This window comes from Gracilinanus agilis, chromosome 6, assembly GCF_016433145.1.
Source record: "Gracilinanus agilis isolate LMUSP501 chromosome 6, AgileGrace, whole genome shotgun sequence".
NCBI lineage: Eukaryota > Metazoa > Chordata > Mammalia > Didelphimorphia > Didelphidae > Gracilinanus > Gracilinanus agilis.
The window spans coordinates 283202063-283225213 of NC_058135.1; the positions used below are offsets into that span (position 1 = coordinate 283202063).

Below are 23151 nucleotides of genomic sequence, written 5' to 3' on the forward strand. Positions count from 1 at the left end.
TCCACATCCAGAGGAAGAATTGCAGGAGTGCAAACACAGAAGAAAAACAACTACTTTGACACAAGGTTCGATGGGGATATGATTGGGGATGTAAACTCTAAATGATCACACTAGTGCAAATATTAATAATATGGAAATAGGTCTTGATCAATGATACATGTAAAACCCAGTGGAATTGCTCAGAGGCTTTGGAAGGGGTTGGAAGGAGGGAAGGGAAAGAATATGATTCATATAATCAAGAAAAAACCATTCTTAAATAAATAAATAAATAAATGAACTTAAAGACAAAAAAAAAAAAAAAGAGATGGAGCTACCAATTAAAAAAAAACTATCCCTAAAAATAAATAATTCAATATGGCATCACCTCATCTAAAGAACCAATGAGTTCCTTCATAGAAGGGACTTCTTTCCATTTTTTGCATTTCTAATTTCAGTTCTCTGCCTAGAGGTTCTTGATAAATGTGAATTGGTTCACCAGTGCTAATTGGCTATTTGAATGAGAAAGAGCATATTGGCTGAAAATGGACAACAGGATTGATTCTCTTACCTGTGGGACTTTATAGAGTCCTAACAAGGGGGCCATGGCCATGGACAGTGCAGAGGTCATCCCACCGATGACAGCCACTGATTTGTGTTGCATGTCACAGTTGTAGTTAGGTATGGTTGGACCCTTCCCTGACAGCCAAATCAAAGAGTTCTCCACAGCTAGTTGGTTGTGATGGAAGTTACTGAGCAATTGGTATCCCAGAGTTATGTTGGGTAGCAAATGGGGATCCTTGTTGATCTCATCCACAGCAAATTGGAAAGTGAGAAAATGTTGGTAATGTTTGAGCATGGACCTGAAGTGATAGGAAGAAAATAAAGAACTAGACCCAACTTGACAGAAACAGCAAGGTGTCATATTGGAAAAACTGTAGGTCATTAGTATAATGTTTTCAAGGCTATATATAGGACATGACTAACACTTAAAGGGCAGTCATTGAGTGAAGGGAAAGAAAATACTGGTGTTATAGTTTATAAATTGGTTGAAATTATGAGTGTGCAAAGGATGGGATACATCTCTTCATCAAACATTGGAATGCATGAAGAAAAAATGGAAAATGGTGTGAATAGTACATTGTAAGTAGAGTGTAAGAAGGAGCAGATCAAACTAAGGGCTGCTGTTTTCTCAGCATATTTTATGGCAATGTATGCAGCTGAATATGAGGGGAATGTAATGATATTGGAAGTTTGCAAATGCAAGTGAAGATTTGGAAGCGCTATTGTGGAAAGAAAAGGAAATCCCTTAAGAAGCAGTACACAGAAGTGCACTTGTAACTTTTGTGATGAAATCAGTATGCAAGTTTGATACCTTCATCAAATCTATTTAGCAGCACCTGAGCAGGAATGAAGCAGTAGCTACTGGGAACAGTCAGGGCTGGCATCTGCCAATTCTTAAATAAGGATTGGTGCTATCCAAGAAGTCATGGAATCACAAAAGTTCCACAGTGGAAAAGACAAGTCATTTGTCCCTTCCTCTGCTTTTTTCATTCATTTATTATTTAAACATATATTTGCAAGATGCCTTTACTGTGCCAATCACTATTCTTAGAGCTTGGAATCAAAATGTGGAAATTAAATCATGCTGGGATTTTTTTCTTTATATATTTGATTGGTAGGGAATAAGTTGTATACATACAACATAAACAAATGCAACACTAGTACAAAACAGATACAAAGAAATGTCTGAATTTTGTTGCAGTAACTTGAAGACTCACGGTAAAATCCTTATAGAAAACAATACTCATGAATGGCTTTGTAGGAAACAAAGGATTTGGAGTGACTGAGTAGACATGAGAACATCATTCAGACCTAGGACACAGCCTGTGTGAGTATATCATGAAAACCAATCATTTGATGCATGAGATGAAGCAAATAAATCACTTTGGAGTCAATGTCAATAACTCGAAGGGGAGTGTTGTACAATCAACCAGCAAAGGAAAATGAGGTATATGAGAGTCTGAAAGTTTATAAGAAGTTAACAGATGAATTCTTATTTGGTTTGAAGATTAGGTATTGGTAGTCCTTTGTGACTATAACAGAGGAATAATACAGGCACAGTTTTGTTATTATATACTGCTCTGGCAGCTCTGTAAAAACCAAAACCGATCCTAACAAAGGTGACTTTTCAAGATATGCTAGGTCCTACATCCTTTAATTAAGGTCATTCACTAACCCACAGTTTCTAAAAGGAATTCATTCCATATTTATATCTCTTTAAGCATTTGGAGGTATTCCCTTGCATCTACCCTAAAATATTTTTCTGGAAAATTTAAACAAACTCTCCTATTTATGACCTTCACTTAAAACAAAAAAATAGAATTGAGTTTTCCAAATTAATCATATTTAGTATATTATAACATTTATAACATTTCCTCCAGGTTTCTATCTTCTCGTCAACCTTTTCCAGCATTTTCTACAATCCTGGGACCAGAAAATAACACAACACATCCAGTGTGGCTTGACTGGATATTTGTACTGAGAGACTCTTGTATTCTCTATAAATAGGGCAATTCTTCTATTTCCCTCATTTCATCATTCACCAAACTTCTCCAATATGTTTTTCTCTTCATAACTGTGTTTCAGTCCTGTTAGATATAAAATTAATATATTCCAAGTTATTACTTTCTATAAAGTTTATTAATAATCACTTGAAATACAAAAGATAGATAAGCATAGATTTAAAGTCCCTTTCAAACTCTAATTCTGACCATGTGTCACTCATCCTGCAGGATTCTGCATCTATCTGCCTGCTCAGGGAAGTAGTAAACCCAAAAGACCCCATGAGCTCCACCCACACCCTTTTTATCTACATTCCTGGAGGTAGGGCTGGCATGTAAAAATGGGATGAATGGGTCAGCAATCCAGGAGAGGGAGGGGATGAAATTCCCTCTACTTAGTCCTAATATTCTGGTGTTGTTGATTTTGAAGGCAAAATTAATAATGGATATAATACTGCTAAGTTTCCCCTTATGTGATTACTTTGCCATCCTCAAACCTTCCAATACTGTCCATTATCCTGAGTTGCATTCATTGTTTTATCAAAACTTCCTCAGGCTGTGTCATCTGGAACTAAGACACACCTCACAATATACTTCACCAAGCTCTGGGATAAGATGGGACTTGAGATATTGCATTCAGGGAACCTATCACTTTAAATGGCTGGGGTACTTCCCATTGTCTACAGAACAGTGATCAGTAACTACCTTTGAAGCTATTAAAAAGATAATTGTAACAGTTATTTGTTTTAAGACCTACTTTACTCCTAACAAAACCAAATGAAGTTATTGAAATATCTTCTCCAACCCCAGTGTTGTATGATCAGAATAAAGATGAGATGTAGAAATTCTGGGCAAAAAGAAGAAATTAATCCAGGTTGTTTAATCAAAAGAAGGACTGCAAAATGATTAACTTTGAAAGAAGAATATAAGGAGCTAGAAAATCTTACCATGCAAATGGGAGAATTAAATGAGCGGAAGAGAAATAGTTTTGAGAGAATTTACATGGCCATACCTTGGTAAAATTATACCTGCTGAGAAGATAAGTCCCACAGGAGGAAGAAGGAATATTGTGCATTTCACACATCTCAGTTTGGAGATATCCCAGAACAGTGATGGGCAAACTGTGCCCCGCAGGACAGATGCGGCCCCCTGAAATGTTCTATCTGGCCCCCTGACGAATACAAGGACTGAATACAATACAATGAAACTTTGAAAGAGTTGCCTAAGAATCAGATTGACAGAGGAGCATTTTCTTTCCTTTGGCCCCCTCTTTAAAAAATTTGCCCATCACTATCCTAGAAGATAACACAATTCCATTATCAATGAGGACATTGAGGTAACCACCTAATGACAATACTAAATTCAGATTCAGTCAATATCTTCACTCCTCAAATTGCAAAACTATCAGAAAGTTGAGAAATAATGGAGAAGGAAAGGACAGAAAGCATACTGCAAAGATTGAGTTAATAATAAGATATGAGAGGAATTTTTCTAAACCTGGTTACAAAGGTTCAAAAAGAGCAGTCTCCTTATTCAAAAGAGGAATTATTTGCCCAACAATAATCTCAAATACAGCCACCTTTGTCATAATATTCATTGACAGAGTTTGTTAGGCCAGGATCATTTTTTTTTGGTTGTTTGTTTAATACCTTCCTCATGACCTGCACATAGTGGATAGATAATTCATTGGAGTGAAATGGTACTATAATTTATATTTCCTAGACACAGAAGTGGTGAAAACTCAACATGATTGATGAATTGATTCAAACATATACTATACATTGCACTTGTGATCATTGTGAACTTAATATTGTTTGGTATTTTATGTATATGTTTCTGTTATATTCCAGTTCTAGAACTCTAATATGAAGTAATTTGACTAAGTTGTTCTATAGTCCATGAAAGCTTATAAGGGAAAGATAAATATTTTGTACTTTTTCAATCTCTATTAAATCTCTTTCAGGAAGTAATAATTGAAGACTTTGGTTGAATAAAATTCTGGACTAATTATAGGATTCTGAATGATTTCTGTTTTCTGGTGTATTAGTTAATGGTACATCCTTCTCCCAGTTTGCTATATAAATATTGAGTCTTCCCCTACAAAACTTTATCCAAACTGGTTCTAAATGTCATCCCTAAAACTTCTTCTATATGCACCTGAAAAGAAATATACCTTTAAATATTTAGAATCAATAACCTCTTCACAAATATCGGCATTCTTGGGGAATCTAATTTTGCCACCTGAATCCCAACACTGAGTATATTCCCTCCCTGCTTTGTCTCCTTAATCATTGCCCTAGCTGATTTCCTTCCATTTTTTGTGAAAAAGTTCCTGACTCTATATATTGCCACATATTGGGGCAATGTCAATATATATTAATATAGTATTTTACTTGCTATGCCATATACAATGAAAAAACTTTGTGATCAGCTTCCTGAATACCCCTTTCCTAGAAATTTCCAAGCCCAGGTCGTTCCTTTAACCAAAGTGGTGAGGCTAAATAAAACACACCTCTGTCCCCAAGGACAGTAGATCAGGAAAATTGATAACTACATTTTACCAGTCAGAAATATAATGTAGAATAAAAACTTACCTTGAATCTGCACCTGTCCAGACTGGAGGAAATCTGAAAGATGCCTTATCAATTTGAGATTCAGTCTTCAGAAACAGGGAGAAGAAGCCCCCTATAACTAGGTCCCCTTCCTTTCTGTATGTAGGAGTATAATCTCTTTTTAAGTGACAAGGATCCTTCCCCCTCAGGTATGCAGAAAAAGGAAACTGACAAATCAGGATCACAAATAATCTAGAGGAAGACAGCCCAAGTTTGCCCAAACCCAGGGCCAATATCAAAAATGTAAAAACATTTAAGGAGAAGAGAAGACTAAGATGATTGGGCGGGTCTTTATACATGACTCTATGGACAGATTCTCTGTAACTAAAGATTTTCCTTTTCTAGCAAATGCTCCAGTTTTGAACAATCCCTCAGACACGGGAAATTCTAACGTGAGACATGAGACAGGACTCTGTTTAGGATGAAGGAAAAAGATAGATAGAATGGGGTATAATTATGGAATATTTTTACCTCCTGGCTATTATTCACCTCATTCCCTGTGGATAGGCAAGGAAAGTCATTATATCTTCATGCCTCTGCAGTCGTAGTCAAAATAATATGTTGACCAAAGACTTAGAGTGAAGGCCTATGGGGAACATTCTGCCCTGCAACACTACACCTGCATCCTTCTTCCTGAGTTAAAACTCAAGTGACAAAGTTAAGTTTTAGACCCTTTTTCCCTGCTTTCAATCCCTGGAGCATTAGCAGCTTCTCTGAGTTTTGAGAAGTCCAAAAGCCTCTATGATCCATCTCAGTACACTGTTTAGACTTCTGAAGAAATGTATGCACTCTCAACCAAACAAAATCTCTGCAATGACTCAATATTTCCAGATATTGCATCAGGCAGAGGCCAGTTTGACATGAGAAGGGCTGGAAGTGAAAGTGATAGTGTAAATATTGAGAGCCAAATGTTGCTAGATTGAGATGAATTTTACATTATTATAACCTTGAAAGCATGAGCCATAAGAGCTATTTCCAGTGGAAGTACACGCTAAATCATTGATGAATGAATACATAATATTAATTTATAAAAATTTTAACAATATTAATAGGCTGATGAATCTCATTCTTTATAAATCCGCCTGTGACATCACTAGTGGTTACTTTCGTCTGAGTAATCTACTCACAGATAATTGAGAAGGAATCTTGAGTTGACATATATTCTTTGAACTGCCATATGTTAATTGGGGTCCACTTAGGCTTTTTACTCTCATCCTTGCTAGACCAAAGTCAAAATTTTATAATTAATTTGAAATTAATATTCATCAAGACCTGATTTATTCTGTGCCAAGATTTCTTTACATGAAAGACAAGAATCATAGCACTGCGATATGTCAATAGAGTTCTCACTATGAGATTTTCCTCCACAAACTTTATTCACAATCCAGATATAGCTACCCTTTTCAGATCTTGTCTCAATCTTCCCATCAATTTCTCATCCTGGGACCAGCACTTATCCTACATTCATTTCCTAGTTCCTCAAAACAAGATAATGTAACAATGAAGTATGCTAACACTTCATCACTTAGTGCTATGCTGAATATGTGACCCAACATGCTTCCCTATATTTACACATACATTGGGGAATGATGATCTCTACACTTTTTGCCCTCATAGGATCTTCAGCATAACATGCCTGTAGTAACACCTATGAAAATAAGATTTCATTTTAAAATCTCACCCTTTTCATTAAGGAATTGGAGTTCATTTTATAATGTCATATAAACTCATTGTTGTGACCCAGCTTGACTTAACTACTTTAGACCTATTTCATTCTCTCCAGGCCTTAGAATCAAAGCATGGCCAACCATTTCATTCAGAATGTCTAGCACAATGCTTTGAACATAATCAGTGATGAATAAATGCTGACTGACTTCTTACTCTGAAAAAGCAAGATTGGAAGGGGAAAAGCCAAGACGGCAGAGTAGCAGCATAGAAACCTTGAACCACTCTGAGAAGTCTCAAAAAAAAACTTAAAATAGTACCTCAAAATGGAGTCCCAGAACCAACAAGGGACAATGAGGTGGACTGAAGTAACTCACTGCAAAAAAAAAAAAAAAAAAAAAAAAAAAAAAAAAAAAAAAAAGCCTGGGAATGAAGGCAGAGAGAGACTATTTCAATGGGATAAGATAGGGGCCAGAAATAGAACCATACAAAGTGGAATGGAAGTCTTCCTACTGCACAATCCAACTTCAAAGTCATGAGATCCTACTTAATAGAACAGGAGAACACTCCATACCTGATCTTTGAAGTCCTTAGACCTGGAAGAATATTACAGGGAGATGTCAAGTCATTGGCAGAAAACTGCAGTGAGGGCCCAAGTTCATGGCTCTTGGGTTGTTTCTAGCTTGTGGTGAAGCACAAAGACACAGGGAAAGGTAACTCAGAGTGCTTTGAAGGCCATCAGCAGTCCCTAGTGGAGACTGAATCAGCAACAGGCATTGACTTCCAGAGCTCCTAGCCCAGAGGCCATCATACCACCATGGAAGAACTGAAACTTTCAAATTACCTGAACTAGAGCTAAAGGTAGCTGTGTGCGATGATAGATGAACTCCATCAAAATGCTTGCAACCTATATCATTGATCTTTGAGAAATTTAAGGAACTGAAAATCTCAGTTGATTTTAACAGGTCTTCTGAATGGGTTTTCAGATACTTTTGTCCCATTTGCCTTGCACAAATCCCATCCTTACACTGTTTAACAAAAACTGCTGGGAAAACTGTAAAACAGTTTGGCAGAGATTAGGTACAGACCAATATCTTATACCCTATATCAAGCTAATGCCAAAATGGATTTATTATTGAGATTTAAAGAGTGATACCATAATTAAATTATGGGAATATAGAACAGTTTGCCTGTCAGATTGTTATAGAAGGGAAGAATTTATGACCAAATGAGATAAAGGGTAAGAGATGTAAAGTGAATAATTTTAATTATATTAAATTTAAAAGCTTTTGTATAAACAAAATTAATGTAATGAAGATTACAAGGGAAATAACAAACTAGGAAAAAATTTTATAATGAAGTTCTTTGATAAAGGTGTAATTTCTCAGATATATAAGGAACTAAGTCAAATTTATAAGAATACATTGCATTTCCCACTTGACAAATGGTCTAAGGATATGAACAAGCAATTTTGAGATGAAGAAACCAAAGCCATCAATAATCATATGAAAAAATGTTCTAAATCACTCTTGATTAGAGAAATGCAAATCAAAACGGTTCTAAAGTACCAGTTCATGCCTCTCAGATTGACCGAAATAGCAATAACAGAAAGTGTTGAATGTTGGAGGGTTTGGCCCAAAACTGGGATACTAATCATTGGTAGTGTAGTGAACTAATCCAGACATTCTGGAGGGCAATTTGGAACTATGCATAAAGGCGCTTAAAACCATGCATACTTTTGATCCTGTAATACCACTCCTATGTCTGCATCCCAAATATATAATAAATAAGGGGGAAAGAAGCTATTTGTACAAAAATATTTATAGCTTCTTGTAATGCAGGGTTGCAGCAGAAGCTTTTTGCTTTTGCAAATTCAACTGTAGCAGCCCTGGCAGTTAGAAGGTTTAGAATATTCACAGAAAAACAGTTGGAGCCTGATTCTATAAATAGTCCTGAGGTTCCAACTGAGGTACTTTTTGCCTTTTGACTTTTGCCTTGGCCTGTGCCTTTTGTCTTTGGGGCATTTGATCCTAGCTTGATTTCTCTGAATCTCTCCCTGACCTTTCCATTTTCATCCTGTTATTTCCCTAAATTTCCCCATTGGGCCCTGGGAGGAAGGGTGGTTTGGTGATTTGACATCGTGGGTTTAGTTTCTGTAGGCAAGTAGGACATCCTAAATCAAGTCACTCCCTTATTTAGTGATCTGATAAATATTTTGACCCTCCTCTGTGACTCTTGCCCCAGCACCAGCTTCCTTCCTAGCAGCAGTTACAAAACCCTAAGACCCTCTTTCCCTCTGCTTATCCTGGACATTAATAAATCCCCTTTGTTACCTACACAAAAGCCTGTGGTGAATCATTGTACTAAATACTAAGACAAAGGCTGAAGAGGGAAGAAATAATTTTCCTTTTATTTCTTGAGGGAAACCTAGGCATCCATCTTGGGCAGGAAGTACCCAGCCGAGACTTCTTGCAGACATTCAGTTTCACTAACAGGGAGAAGCCTCTTGACTCCTCCCTCAAGGGTCCTTAGAAATTAACAAGGGAAACCCTCCAGCCATATCTAAACATTTCTGGCTGTCTCAATTCCTCTTGTATCATAGAGATACTTTCCCTCCCTGAGGGATCCAGCCTATTTCCTCACAGTACCATCTGTCTCTATACTCAGTGATTAGCCTGTTTGAGCAGCCTCTCCTATATATTCCCATTCATTCCATTACCTTCCTATATACTCCCATTCATCCCTTAACTCAGCTATCCCCTTTATTCCTCCTCTCATTATCAACATTTGCCTTTTATTCCATAACATTATTTGGTGAGCAAAGTTAGTGAACAACCAATAACCTACTGATCAAATCAAAATGAAGTTAGCTAGAAAACATTTATCCTGTCTAGATTTTCAATGATTACCTGGTCTCTAATGCAAGGTGTCATAGATTTATAAAGGTCTCTAATCTTGTTCAACAACTTCTAGATATCTATAATTATTACAAATGGTGTGCTCTGACCCTAGCTGAGTGTATTTGCTTCATCCCAACAGCTATAGCCATAATTTTGACAATCTGGCAATTCCTTGTGATCTCAAAAAATGTTTTCATTCACTTGTGGCAATGGTTTGGCTCAAATACAACACCTAAAAAGACTCTGGCTCTGGGGAACTTGTAGACAACATCAGACTGCTATTTCAAGTACTAAAGCAGATAAGGGAAGGAAAGGAACTGGACAAACACACAATTCTCCAGCTAGAGATTGTGGAGTCCAAGTATCTAGATAATAACACCACTAACAAATCAATGGCCAATAACAACCAACCTTTATACCATCCATATGCAGATTCCACAAATACAGTATTACCAATCATAGATAGAACTTGTAAAACCTGGAGAAGGGGTAGTACATGTAAAGATGTAAAAAGCTTTCACCCCCAGTGAATGGAGGTGCTGAAAAGATGTTTTCTAGGGTTCTTCTAACATCTTTTCAAGAGCATTAAAGAATTAAAAAGAGTCTTTACATTGTTCAATCCAATTTTCAATGATGTGGAATTTCTTTTAGGGTAATTTTACTCTCCCTCAGAAAAGGAAAAATTCCTAGCTGAAACGAGGTCAAACCCCAACTTAACAGCCTGGCCATTGATCCAACAGGACTTAGATTTTATGCAACATGCTAACCTTAGGTACTTAATGCGATGAAGGACTGATTTGTTAGAAGTGATGTGGATTCATACTGAAAGACCAAATTCATGGCAAAAGTTCGAAAAACTGAGACAGGGAGAAGAAGATGATCCTAGCAGCTTCCTCAATAGAGTGATAGAGGCAGCTGAGACTATCCTAGGACTACGTGATACACAAGGCCAAGAAACAATAGATCACATCCGTAGGCAGTTTGTCAAAAGGAATATCAATCCCCATTCAAAATTATTTCAGACAAACTGTCCCCAGTGGGAATCACTGCCACTGGAGGATGTAAGACAGCATGCTTTTTACATTCATGATTCAAAGCAAAAGGAAGCAAGGGCAGCAAGGCAAACAGACTCAGACAAGAATGAAATCATTGCAGACCTTAGAAAACAGTTCAAACAGGCTAAGAAGGAAAAGGAAATCAAAAAAATAAAAAATTTTACCCTCCAAGCTAGTAGGGGCCGTAGTCAATCCAGGCAACCTACAAATAATATCCGAAGACCAAAATTCTTTTTCTCTCATTGTTACCTTTGTGGGTGTCCAAGTCATATTCTCAGATTTTGTAAATTCAAACAACAAATTGACTTTGGTAGAAATGACAATTCTAGCCAAAGAGACAGAGGTATGAGAAGGACCTACTACAACTCAAAATGGTCCAAAAACAATGATACAAAAAGAATTGATAATAATCATGAAGGTCCATGCTAAAGCCATTCATGCAAAAAATATAGCCAATCTCCATCTCTCGAAGAAATGGAGAGATGTATACAAATGGGAACCAAGCCAAAGTTGATATGAACTGAGATTCCTAAATCAAAAAGGTCTAATGATTTTAATTTGGATGTGAGGATATGTAGTCTGAGTGGGGTAAAGATTTTTGAAAGACTGGGCACCACAGAACAGATGTCTCTAGCAAGCTGCACAGAATACAAAGATATTTCTGTGGCAGATGATCAGCAATGGGAGGACATAATGCAGATGCGTAGAGAGATGTATGGGACTAGTGAGGATGACTACAAAAAGGGTCAGCTTTCTCATTCCACCACAAAAAGATTAATAAACACTGATAATGACTCTCAGGCTCTCAATGAGAGAGAGAGAGCTCGTTCTCTAAGCCTGCTTTCTGTTCTGATTCTAAACTCAAATTGTCTGATGGTGCTATAGGAATTTCTGGTTTAGATGCAAATAACCATATGCAACACTGGATCGATACCAAGTGCACAAACAAAATGGAGGATTATTTATTACCCCTAGTGCCAGTGAAGTCCAACAGCAATGGGGAACCCCATGTTACCTTAGAAATCGGGGTTGGGGTATATTACAAAGGACTACTGGATACTGGTGCAACATGTTCCAATTCATGCGAGGCACCCATAGGATGCCAATATCAGGGAAGTTTGAGAGTGAGAGGAGCTTCTGGGATAGCCCAACAAGTCCCGAAGATAAAGGTTAAAATGGTGAAATTCGGCCCTCTGACTCTCAATCACACCTTTTTATTGATGCCATCATGTCATTCGAACCTTGTAGGGTGGGATCTCTTGTGCAAATTGGCTGCCACCATCCAATGTGAACCAGATGGGCAGATCTATCTCCACCTACCCAAGAGATCTCTGAAACACCAACCCATTTTATTTTTAGACCCATGTAGTGAAGAACCAATTTACCAATCAAACGACAACTATGAGGTTCCTAACGATATTCCTGATTATGTGTGGGCTAAAAATTCTAATGAGGTGGGCAGGATATTGTCTGCAGAACCAGTAAGAATAGAGGTAAAAGAAGGTTTACCACCAAGAATTCCTCAGTTCAGACTTAGCCAAGAGGCAATCAAGGGAGTGAAACACATCATAGAGAGTTTATTGGAGCAGGGTATATTAAGATATGGCTTCTCACAATACAACACCCAAATCATGCCTGTGAAGAAAGCCAAACTATCTCCAGATGGGAAGACTCAATGGCATTTAGTACAAGATCTAAGAGCAATTAATGACCATGTGCAAAAGACCTATGCCGTGGTACTGAATCCATCACAAATCATAGCAGCCATACCACCCAAAGCTGCTTGGTTTACTGTTCTGAGCTCTCATTACTTCTCTGTTCCCCTGCACAGAGACAGCCAGAAGCTGTTTGTTTTCACATGGGAAGGCAAATCCATCCAATGAACCCGTTTGCCCCAGGGTTTTTCAGATTCAGCTTTGGTCTTCTGTCAAATTTTGCAGAGAGACCTTAAGTCAAACACTTTCCAAGACAGCAAAATAGTACATTATGTTGATGATATCCTGCTAATGTCACCATCTGCTAAAGTCTGATATACAGACAGCGTGCACTTAATTAAAGAGCTAAGCAAAAGGGGCCATAAAATTTCCAAAACAAAACTTCAATTTGTGAAGAAAAAAGTAAATTATTTAGGATTCATCTTAGGAAAAGGCTCCAGAAAGATTTCCCAAACAAGATATACAGAGGTTGAGCTTGCCTAAGAACAAAAGGCAGCTCAGGGCTATCATAGGAGCAACGAGTTTCTGTAGAAACTGTATTCCAGGTTCTGCTCTCATCGCTATACCTCTGATAGAGCTAACCAGGAAGGAAGTTCCAGAACCATTAAAACTAACTAAAGACCATGTCCATGCTATAGAGAAACTAAAATCACTCATTCTATTAGCACCAGCCCTAGGTATCCCTGATCATGATAAACCATTCCTTCATTACGTACATGAGGATAAAGGGATAGTCTCTAGTGTTCTCACACAGTCATTCGGGAATACCCTTAGACCAGTTGCCTAATACAACTCAAAACTAGATTCAGTAATCTGTGGAATGCCAAGGTATTTGAGAGCTATTGCTGCTGTAGCCATCATGATTAGAAAATCATCTTCCTTGGTATTAGGGGGTGAGCTGAAAGTATTTTCCCCACACCAGGTGGAATCTACTCTAAGAAACACCACACTTCAAGCATTCACCTCCCAAAGACTATCACAATACCAAGCAATCTTGTTGGCTAATGAAAACATAACTTTTCACCAGTGCAGAAACTTAAATCCTGCACCTCTGATCCCAGATATACCTCTGGAGGAGAAAGTCTACATATCTGTGAGGATGCACTTAACATCGTGCATAAAATAAGGGCAGATTTATCCAACAAGCCCATTGAAACCCTGATTTAACATTGTTCACAGATGGATCATCATACATAGTAGACAATCAGAGATTTACCAGAGCAGCCCTAGTGACAGCCTCTGAGACCCTTTGGTACTCATTATTCCCATCCACTATGAGTTCTCAAGGGGCACAACTAGATGGATTGATTCACATTCTGAAGCTTGCAAACATTTTTACCAATTCACAGTATGCATTTGGAGTCCTGCATCATTTGGGCGAACTCTGGAAAAAACGAGGCTTCATTACATCCAATGGCAAACAAATAGCATATGGAAATTTGATGAATCATTTGTTAGACACAATCCAATTACCAGCCCAAGTGTCTGTCATTCATTACAAGGCTCATACCAATATCCAAGGGCCAGTGGAATCAGGGAACAAACGTGCAGATATCACAGACAAATTCATGGTAAGGTATGGACCAAGTACAATTCTAAACTTATCTTTGGTGGAAGAAGATGATCTCAAAAATGCATACTCCCCAAAGGAAGTGAAGGATTGGAAGAAACATCATGGTGCATGCTTAGCTAATGGAGTTTGGCTGGGGGCAAACTATGTGCAAAGGCACTTAAAACCATGCATACTTTTGATCCCTTAATACCACTCCTAGGTCTGCATCACAAATATGTTATAAAAAAGAGGGAAAGGAGCTATTTGTACAAAAATATTTATAGCTTCTCTTTTTGTAGTAACAAAGAAATAGAAATAGAGGTAATGTCCATGAATTGGGGAATTGCAGAATAAATGATAGTACATATTAATGATGGAATATTATTGTGCTATAAGAAGTGATAAGGAAGACAATTTCCAAAAAACTGGAAAGGTCTGCAAGAATTGATGCAGAGTAAATAAGCAAAACTGGGAGAACATCACACACAGTAACAGCAATACTGTAAAATGATCATCTGGGAAAACTTCGCTCCTCTCAGCAATGAAGTGATCTGGGACAATCCTGTAAGACTTAAGATAGTGAATATTATCCAGGAGCAGAGAAAGAACTGCTAGAGTTGACTTTCACATGAAAGCATTCATGATTTTATTTCACTGTCTTATTTATGTATGAGTTTGCTCTGACAACAATGGCCAATATGGAAATGTATTTTGCATATCAACAAAAATAAAATTTAAAAATTACAACAAAAAAGAAAAAGAGTTTTAAGAATGAATACTTCCTTAAAACATCTGAGAGGAGAGATGAGGCATTTATCCCTAACATAGTGAAGCAATAGGGAAACATATCTGAAGAATAGATCTCCTTATCCTTGTGATGAAGTAATAGAAAAGGAGTTGAAATCTTTCAGTCTGACTCCTTTTTAAAAATACCTATTAAGTACAGCTTTATACCTATCAAATTGACTAATATAAAAAAGGAAAAAAGAAGTTTTGGAGAAGATGTGGAAAAATTGGAGCACTAATACACTGTATTTCGTAACCATGGCCAAAGGGTCATAAAAATGTGCATCACCTTTCCACAAAGCAATATCATTGTTGGGTCTGCATACAAAGAGATAAAAGACAGGGGAGAAGGGCCTATCTAGGCATAAATATTTATGGCAATTCTTTTTGAGGTGGCAAAGAACTAGAAACTTGAGTTGTGCATCAACTGGGAAATGACTGGACAAATTGTAGGATATGATTTTAACAGAATACTATTGTAAAAGAAATGATTAGCACAGAAAAACCTAGAAAGTGAGTTGCTTCCATCTGTAGGGATGAATTTGTGAATATTTATATTATCGTATCTTATAGTTTTTATTTGTCTGCTTCCTGGAAAATGATGAAGCCTATGACTTTTTCAGCTTCCTGAGTACCAATTTTCTAGATATTTCCTAGCCAAAGTCTTTGCTGTAACCAAATCTGTGAGGCCAGAACAAAACAAAACAAAACAAAAAAACCACCACAATTCTCATGAAAAGGCCAATCAGCCAGAAATATGGATAGCTCTATTTCACCAGACTGTGGGAAAAGCAACTTAACTTGTATCTATACTACTCTAGCTAGGAGGACATGTGAAGTAGGACTTGTCAATATAAGTCTCAGCCTTCAGAAATAAGAAGAAACCCCCTATAACTAGGTCCCCTTCTTTTCTATATGTGGGACTGTGAATACTTCTCTGTTTGGTACTCAGAAAAAGAAAACTGAAAAAACAGGATCACAAGTAATCTAGAAAAAAAGAGCCCCAGTTTACTCAAGCCCATGACTAATACCCAAAATCTATGAAGAAACAAGGAGGAAGGGAGACCAGGATGACTTAAGGTCTTTGTCCCTGCATCTATAGACACACTCTTTGTCATCAATTTTTTTTCTTTTCTAATAAATGCTCACACTTGAAAAAATACTATTGTAAGCTGTTAGCCAAGTGTCTCTGTAGGACAAAGGCAAAAAGATAGACAGAACAGGGTATATTTAAAGTCCTTATGGATGTACAAGGAAAGCTCCTAATTCTTCATGTCTCTAAAGTACAAGTCAAGCAAGCATGTTGACCAGAGACTGAGAGGGAGGCTCTCTGAGGACCATCCTGTCCTGCAACCCTGTTTTGCATCCTACTTTCTCAGTTAAAAAGACAAATAACAAAATAAGTTTGGGAACCTAATCCCTGCTTTCAGTCCTGGAGCATTAGCAGTTTCCCTGGACTTTGAGGCTCTTTATTGCTTTCAAGTTAATTTCAGGGCCTTCCATAGTGAAACGTCCATTCTCACCAAGTCAAATCTCTTAAATGACTCATTATTAGCAGATTTTGTGTCAGGGAGAGGCCAGCTTGACATAAGAAAGGCAGAAAGTGTGAGTGACAGTATCAAGGTTGAGGCCCACAAGTTCACAGAGTGAGATGAATTTGGCAGTTTTCTGTCTTTGATAACACTAATTACAGTGCTTTGGGCAATGGAAGTACACATTAAGCTATTACTTAATGAATAAATAATATTAATTAATATGGAGCTTTTACCAATGCTTTTAGGTTGATAAATCTTATTCTCCATAAATCTGCCTATTACCTCACTAGTAGATACCCCAGCCTCAGAAGGGTCATCATCTCCCAAGCAACTGAGAAGGAATGTAAAGTGTAGTGCAAATAGGGTGCATGTCAGCCCTGCAAAGCCTACTGCAGAATTTCTGACAGTTGATAAGGGTTTAGAATCTTGAGGAGAGTCAGTTGACCCTGGAGACTTGTGGAGAGTAGGAGGGTCAATCTGAGCTCTATCTTTGGCTTGTAAACCTGGCCTATATTCTGCAGCTTTTCTTTTAAAATTTGTTAAACTATTTCCTTTGAGTCTCCCTAACCTCCCTTATTCCCCATCATCATTTCCCCTTCCTAAATTTCTGTGAGTTTTGAAAGGAGGGTAAATCTGAGTGTTAGTTTTCAAACTTGATAGTTTAGTTTCCCCTAGTCAAATAGGGCTTACCCTTGTTACAAATTATCTCTTGAATCATTATATCCAACTTTCCTAACCCTATAGGCTACAAAACCTCGGGCTGATTTAGGCAGGTTCCTATCTCGGTCTCATATTCCTGTCTCCCTTCCCCATCTGAAGTTTTCTCTAGGCGACTCTTAGGGTTACCAGCTACCCCTCTGTCGCTGCCAATCAACCCTAAAAATCAATGAACCCTGTTTGTCACTTAATCAAACCTTTGGATAGTTTATTAGTTGATTGATAGAGAGCAGAGAAGGGAGAAGGAATAATTCCTCTCTGGGTTTGACAGAAGCTGGAGGAAGTGTAATTGTCAATACTTCCTCTGAGCTATTCCTTAGTGAACCTGAGAAACTGACTAGAAAGCCCTCTAGTCAGTTTCAAGCCATTCTTGGCTGGCCCCAACCTTTGTCTGTGGAAGTGCCCTTCATGCCTGGAGGGCTCAGTCTTTCCCTTCAGTGTCTCTGTCTCAAACCTGTACCCAGTTTGTGTCTCCCAGGCAGTAGCTGTTTGCCCAAAGTATCTCATCCTCTCCCTTACAACTCCTTATACCTCTGTTTATATTCCCTAAACGCAGTCATTCCCTTACCTCAATCCCCTTATTACATCCTTGCCTAAATGTGCTTATTACATGCAGCCCTTGGTCTCCTATCACCCTATTGCCGTATTCCCTTATTACAACTTCAGTTTTTACTCACTACTACCCTTTAAGTTCCTTTTTAGTTCCTTTTTCCAAGTTTCAGTTCTTCTAAGATGGCATGAAAAGCTTGTGGACTGGGTGCCCTGAAAGTCACTTCTCACTGCTGATTAGGTCTACCTCATGTTCCATTGATGGCTTGTAGGGTTCAGACACTATGAGTTAACTTATAATGGGGGTCAGGATTTTCCCATCAGCTTTAGTAGGCTGATACTGGTCAGGGACAATGAGGACTGCCTTGTTCTGGGGTTGAATTCCTCACTGTCATATTGGACAGGGGCTCTGGGTCTTCCCTTCAGCTTGAAACAACTGGGTACACTATGGACTTTCCTAAGCTGGTGTTCAGTTCTTACTGCAGTCTTAGGCAGGGGCTCTGGGCCTCCCCTTCTGCTTGCACCAGCCAGGTGTCCCAGGGAATGTCTTGCTTAGGGCCTCATTGCAGGCTTGTGCTAAGACTTAGATTTTCAAGAGGTGGGAATAGAAACAGCTCTGCTGTTGGCTTCAGCAGCATCTCAGGGTCTTGAGGTTGTCTTGGGGCCAGGTTGAGATCCTTGAGAAGGAGGGATGGGGTTGGAGGGGAAATGCTTTTGGCTTGTGCCTTTGCTCCTTGGTGTGGCCTTGCTGGGGAGAAGACTTCCTTTCTAACCACAAAGAAAATCACACTTTCTGCCTAACTTATATGTTATTTTTGGCAAGATAATTGCTTTATTCTGTCTCATTGTTGGTTCTATCATTCCAGTATTAACTTTGAAGCATTAATCTGAGATTGGTTGGAGAGGATTCTCATTAAGGTTTGAGCATTCCTTGCCTCTACCTCACCATTTCAACTCTCCCTTTCAGATTTTATATATTCAAAATATTTTTAAAAAATTTTTCTTTTATTTAAAATGAAAAAATCAAAATAGTATAAAAATAATACGGAAGACCAAACTTTGTCTATAGTGTAATAGGTATAGACTGTAAAAGTTTAAAAGCAGATTTGAACCCTTGTACTTATCTTTTGTCAAGATCTACTTTAGAATGACATCAAATCATTTTGTCATCTCCCAATGCTACTCTTTCAGAGCAAGAAATCAACCTGAATTTAATTGTCAAATATTATGTGCAAAGCCCTGTGCTAGCATTATGGATAAAATGGTAGTTCACACTCTACTTTAACTATAGCTAATCCTGGTTTTGCAATCAAATTGTTCTAAAGTAGTTAATTCAGGCAGGTCACAACCATGAGTTGATAAAACATTGCCAAGTCAACTCCAACTCCATAATCAAAAGGGTGAAATTTAAAAAAATATTTATTTTTTAATAGGTGTTAGCAGATGGGAGTTTGTAATAATGAAGGTCTTGTTAAAGAAACCACATAGTCACCATTGCTTATATGTATGGGTAAAATATAAGAAGGATGGATCACATGGAAAATATTTGCCACAAGTGATGAAGCATTAGTGTGCTCAATTCTTACATTATGTTTTTCAGAAAAATTAGGGAATATCTTCAGGACAAGTGGGGATTCCCCAATGAGAAATCAGTGGGAAGACTGAGACAAGACTCTCCCCCGAATGGGTAGGAATATTTGGATTGTGATCAAAATCTATGGAGGAAAACCCCACAGTGAAGAGACCATCACATTCTTGGAGGGTTGTGAATCTTGACTTTAGCATCAACAAAATACTTGACACAGAATCGGGATCTGATGAATGTTTATTTCAGATATATTATTTAATACTGACACTAACCTAGTGTGAATGACAGCAAAGAGCTTAAGTAGACCCAAATGCAAGTATGATAATTCTGTTGTGAACACATTATCCTTTTGTAGTGCAAATAGGGTGCATGTCAGCCCTGCAAAGCCTTACTGCAAAGTTTAAGGAAATAAGTAGTCCTTCTATCATAAAAAACAGAACCCATTTCAAAAAAAAATAAAAGACAAGAAAAAAAGATTGGGACAAAAGAGAAAATATTTTTAAAACAACACCTAACCATAGTTATCAGGAATATTGATCCTGATACTGATTGGTATTGATAATTATTGGTAAGCTATTACTTATTAGGAGATTCCATTGTTGTCCATTGAGGGAATCAACTGGATTTACAGTTGATGAAATTTGTTGGAGACTGGTTATAGAAAATCTATTTCTTAAACTATAAAGATTGCAGGGAAAGGAAATTGAAAAGGAAAGGCAGGAAATATATATATATACACACACATATGTATTTCCCTAAACTAAAAAGTTCTAACTAATACCCCAATCTCAATTCTTTCCAGTGTGGGAAGTCTTCATATCTGAATAAATTCAGATCAAACCTGATTTCCTAACTATCTTAAATAATTTTTATCTTACTAACCTATTCTAAAATTCTAAAAGTAAATCTTCTGTCGTATAGTTTCTTAACTTATAAGAAAATTCCTTCAGCAACCTTTCCACAATTGATCAAAATGAAAGTTCATTCTTCTGGCACAGCACAGAGCCTGAGGCTGTTAACAGAGTCTATGAACTTGCCCCCTGCCATCAGCGAAGAAGAAGAAGAAGAAGAAGAAGAAGAAGAAGAAGAAGAAGAAGAAGAAGAAAGAAGCCACCTAGTCAGTCTAATTACAAAAAAGGTTCCAAGATGAGCTGTACTTCCTTGGCACCCACTCCTAGCCAGCTGAGGAAGCCTGTTGGGGTCAGCACAAGTGACTTCACAAAGATAACTCAGTCAGATAAGCCTCAGCCAAAGATGAGCTGCACTTCTCCCATTTCTTTTCCTAGCCTGCCATGGCCCAACCACTTTCTATGCGATATCACCCTGTCACATTCAATAAGACCAAAAGTGCTGGCCAGAGAAGTAGAATAGCTCTGGTCCTGGAAGAAAAAAAGCAGACTCTCTTGCTTCTCCAGCTGGCTTACATAGTTCATCTTTTCACTCCATCTTGGAGTCACTAATTGGTCAGACTTTACTTCAGTCCTCATCCTAGAGTCCTAAATTCCAACCACACCACCTATGGAGACTTTCCCTAGTCAAGAACTCAATTGACATGCAGCAATTCAATCACATAACTCAATGGCCTAATGAGGTGAGTCTGCTGGAATGAGGGAATGCACTCTAAATTGCATTCACACACGGAAGAGAATGCTTTCCCACCATTTTGTGTCTCCCATTTTGAGAACACTGCTCAGAACTTCTTGATAATTGGACAGATTATAAAGGACTGGCTATTTGGTGAAAACAAACAAACAAACAACAACAACACATAATGTACATTGGTTGAAAATGCACAATGGTTCCTGACCTGAGGGACTTCAGAAAATCCCAGCATGGTGGCCATAGCCATGGCCAGAGTAGATGACATCCCTCTAATGACAGCCATACTTGTGCAATACTTAGAAATGATCAAACCAATCCCATACAATCATATCAAGAAGTTCTCCACAGCTAGTTTTTTAGACTGAGCAACTGAGATCTAAGGGTTACTTTAGGCAACAAAAGAGATTTCTTGTCATTCTCATCCAAGCAAATTGAAAGGAGAAAATGTTGATAACATTTGAGCATCGACCTAAAGTGACATGAAGAAAGTAAAGAACCAGCCAAAACTCGACATGCACAGCAATAGCAACGTGTCATATTAGATAGGCTGTGGGTCATTAGGGTAATTCTTTCAAGGTCACATAATAGAGGTGACCAAAGATTAAAATATAGTCAGTAAGTGGGGGCTGGGGAAAGGAGGAAGTGTAAAAATGTATAGAGTGTTAGAAATTATGAGTGTGCAAGAGATTGGATACTTCTCTTCATAAGCCATTGGATTAAAAGAAGAGAGAGAGGGTAACTGTGTGAATAGGCCATTGAATAAAGAGAAGCGAGAAGGAACAGATCAAACTAAGGACTCCTGTTTTCCCAGCAGATTTTTAGGTAATTTCCTCCCCTGTGAATGGGGAGAATGAAATGATATTGGAAGTTTGGACAGGCAAATAAAGATTTTGATTAGCTGCTTCTACTATAAAAACATCTTTTGCTTCACTTGACACATAAATTGTGTATTCTATGACTCTGCTTTCAATGGGTAAAAGAGGGAATGTAGAGAGGTAGAGAATTTAGGTTAAACAATGCAACTGATTATTAAAATGATATTTTTAAGCTGAAAGAAAAAAACTGCCAGTAACTGAATTTCAAAATGTTAGATAAAACAAAAGATATTTTAAAGGAAAGGAAAAGGGGTCCCTAGATGGTTCAGGGGTTTTAGACCCAGGCTTAGAGCCTGAAAGTTCTGCTTTCAAATATGACCTTGGACACTAACTGGTTGAGTGACCGTGAACAAATCACTTAATATCAATTGCTTCACCCTTGCCTCTCTGCCTCAGCACTAATACTTGGTATTGGTTCTCAGACAGAAGGTAAGGGTTTAAAAAAAGAAAACTGAATAACTATTAATGCACAACTATTTTCATATTTTTATTATATCTTATAACAATAAACTACTGATATATTCAAGGTATCATTCATGAAAAAATGAGAAACAATGAAGCTCCCATAAAAGACTGTACATAAGAATTTAAGACTCAACAGTGGAACAACTGATAAAAATTAATAGAGCTTTAATAACTCCTTGTAATTATTTATTGATGACAACTCATCTTACTAAATAAATAAAATCACCCTAAAATTTTCCCTAACAAATCATCTCTTGTGTATGTTTAATTTATTAAATAACAGTTGATAAATATAATGACTGATATAATTCATATACACAAACTGGAGACAAAATAAACTTCTAACTTTGTAAATAAGATGTCTTTCAATCAGAATCCTGCAAGGAATCATCAAGGGTTAGAAATATGATAGATAGTAAACATGAATTAGAAGCCAGACACTCATCTTTGTAGTTCATTGACTTTTACACTATTATTTTTCATTTTCACCTATATATTAAGAGACTCCTCTATATGAGGTATTTTATATGACTGCTTTAATTCTACCTCTATTCAGAAATCAGGCAATATTTTTTTTCAAAATGCTATTAGGGTCAAATATAAAAAGAGGATATAATGGTTAAAAATGAAAGCTATAAAAGCTAGATTATTTGAACTCATTGACTAAGAAATCAGGAGCTATCTCTCTATGATTGGTGAGGAAGAACTCAAGAACACATTGTTCCTCATAGATTAGCTTTGTTTTTCAGAAAACTCAGACTATTTCTGTCTGCCCTCAGAAGGATCACATAGCATTTGGGAGCAAAGATACAGGTGAGAATCCCAGCACTGGAGACCAAGATGGAAAAGATCTCCATGGCCACCATGGTTTTCCCTTTGGTGCTCTGATATGTGGGCAAGAAGGAAATCCAGACACTGCAAAACACCAGCATGCTGAATGTCAGGTGCTTGGCTTCATTGAAAGTATCTGGCAGATTCCTGGCCAGGAAAGCCAG

At 37.6% G+C, this 23151-nt stretch overlaps 1 protein-coding gene across 1 annotated transcript in view; it reads right to left on the reverse strand.

Annotated features, from left to right (window-relative positions):
* Positions 1-22881: 22881 nt before the first annotated feature.
* LOC123252747 (vomeronasal type-2 receptor 26-like) overlaps positions 22882-23151 on the reverse strand; it is a 103513-nt gene continuing 103243 nt past the window's right edge. The window contains exon 8 of the mRNA XM_044681995.1: positions 22882-23147. Within this exon, the coding sequence (XP_044537930.1) occupies positions 22882-23147 (266 nt within the window). The remainder of the gene's footprint in view (positions 23148-23151) is intronic.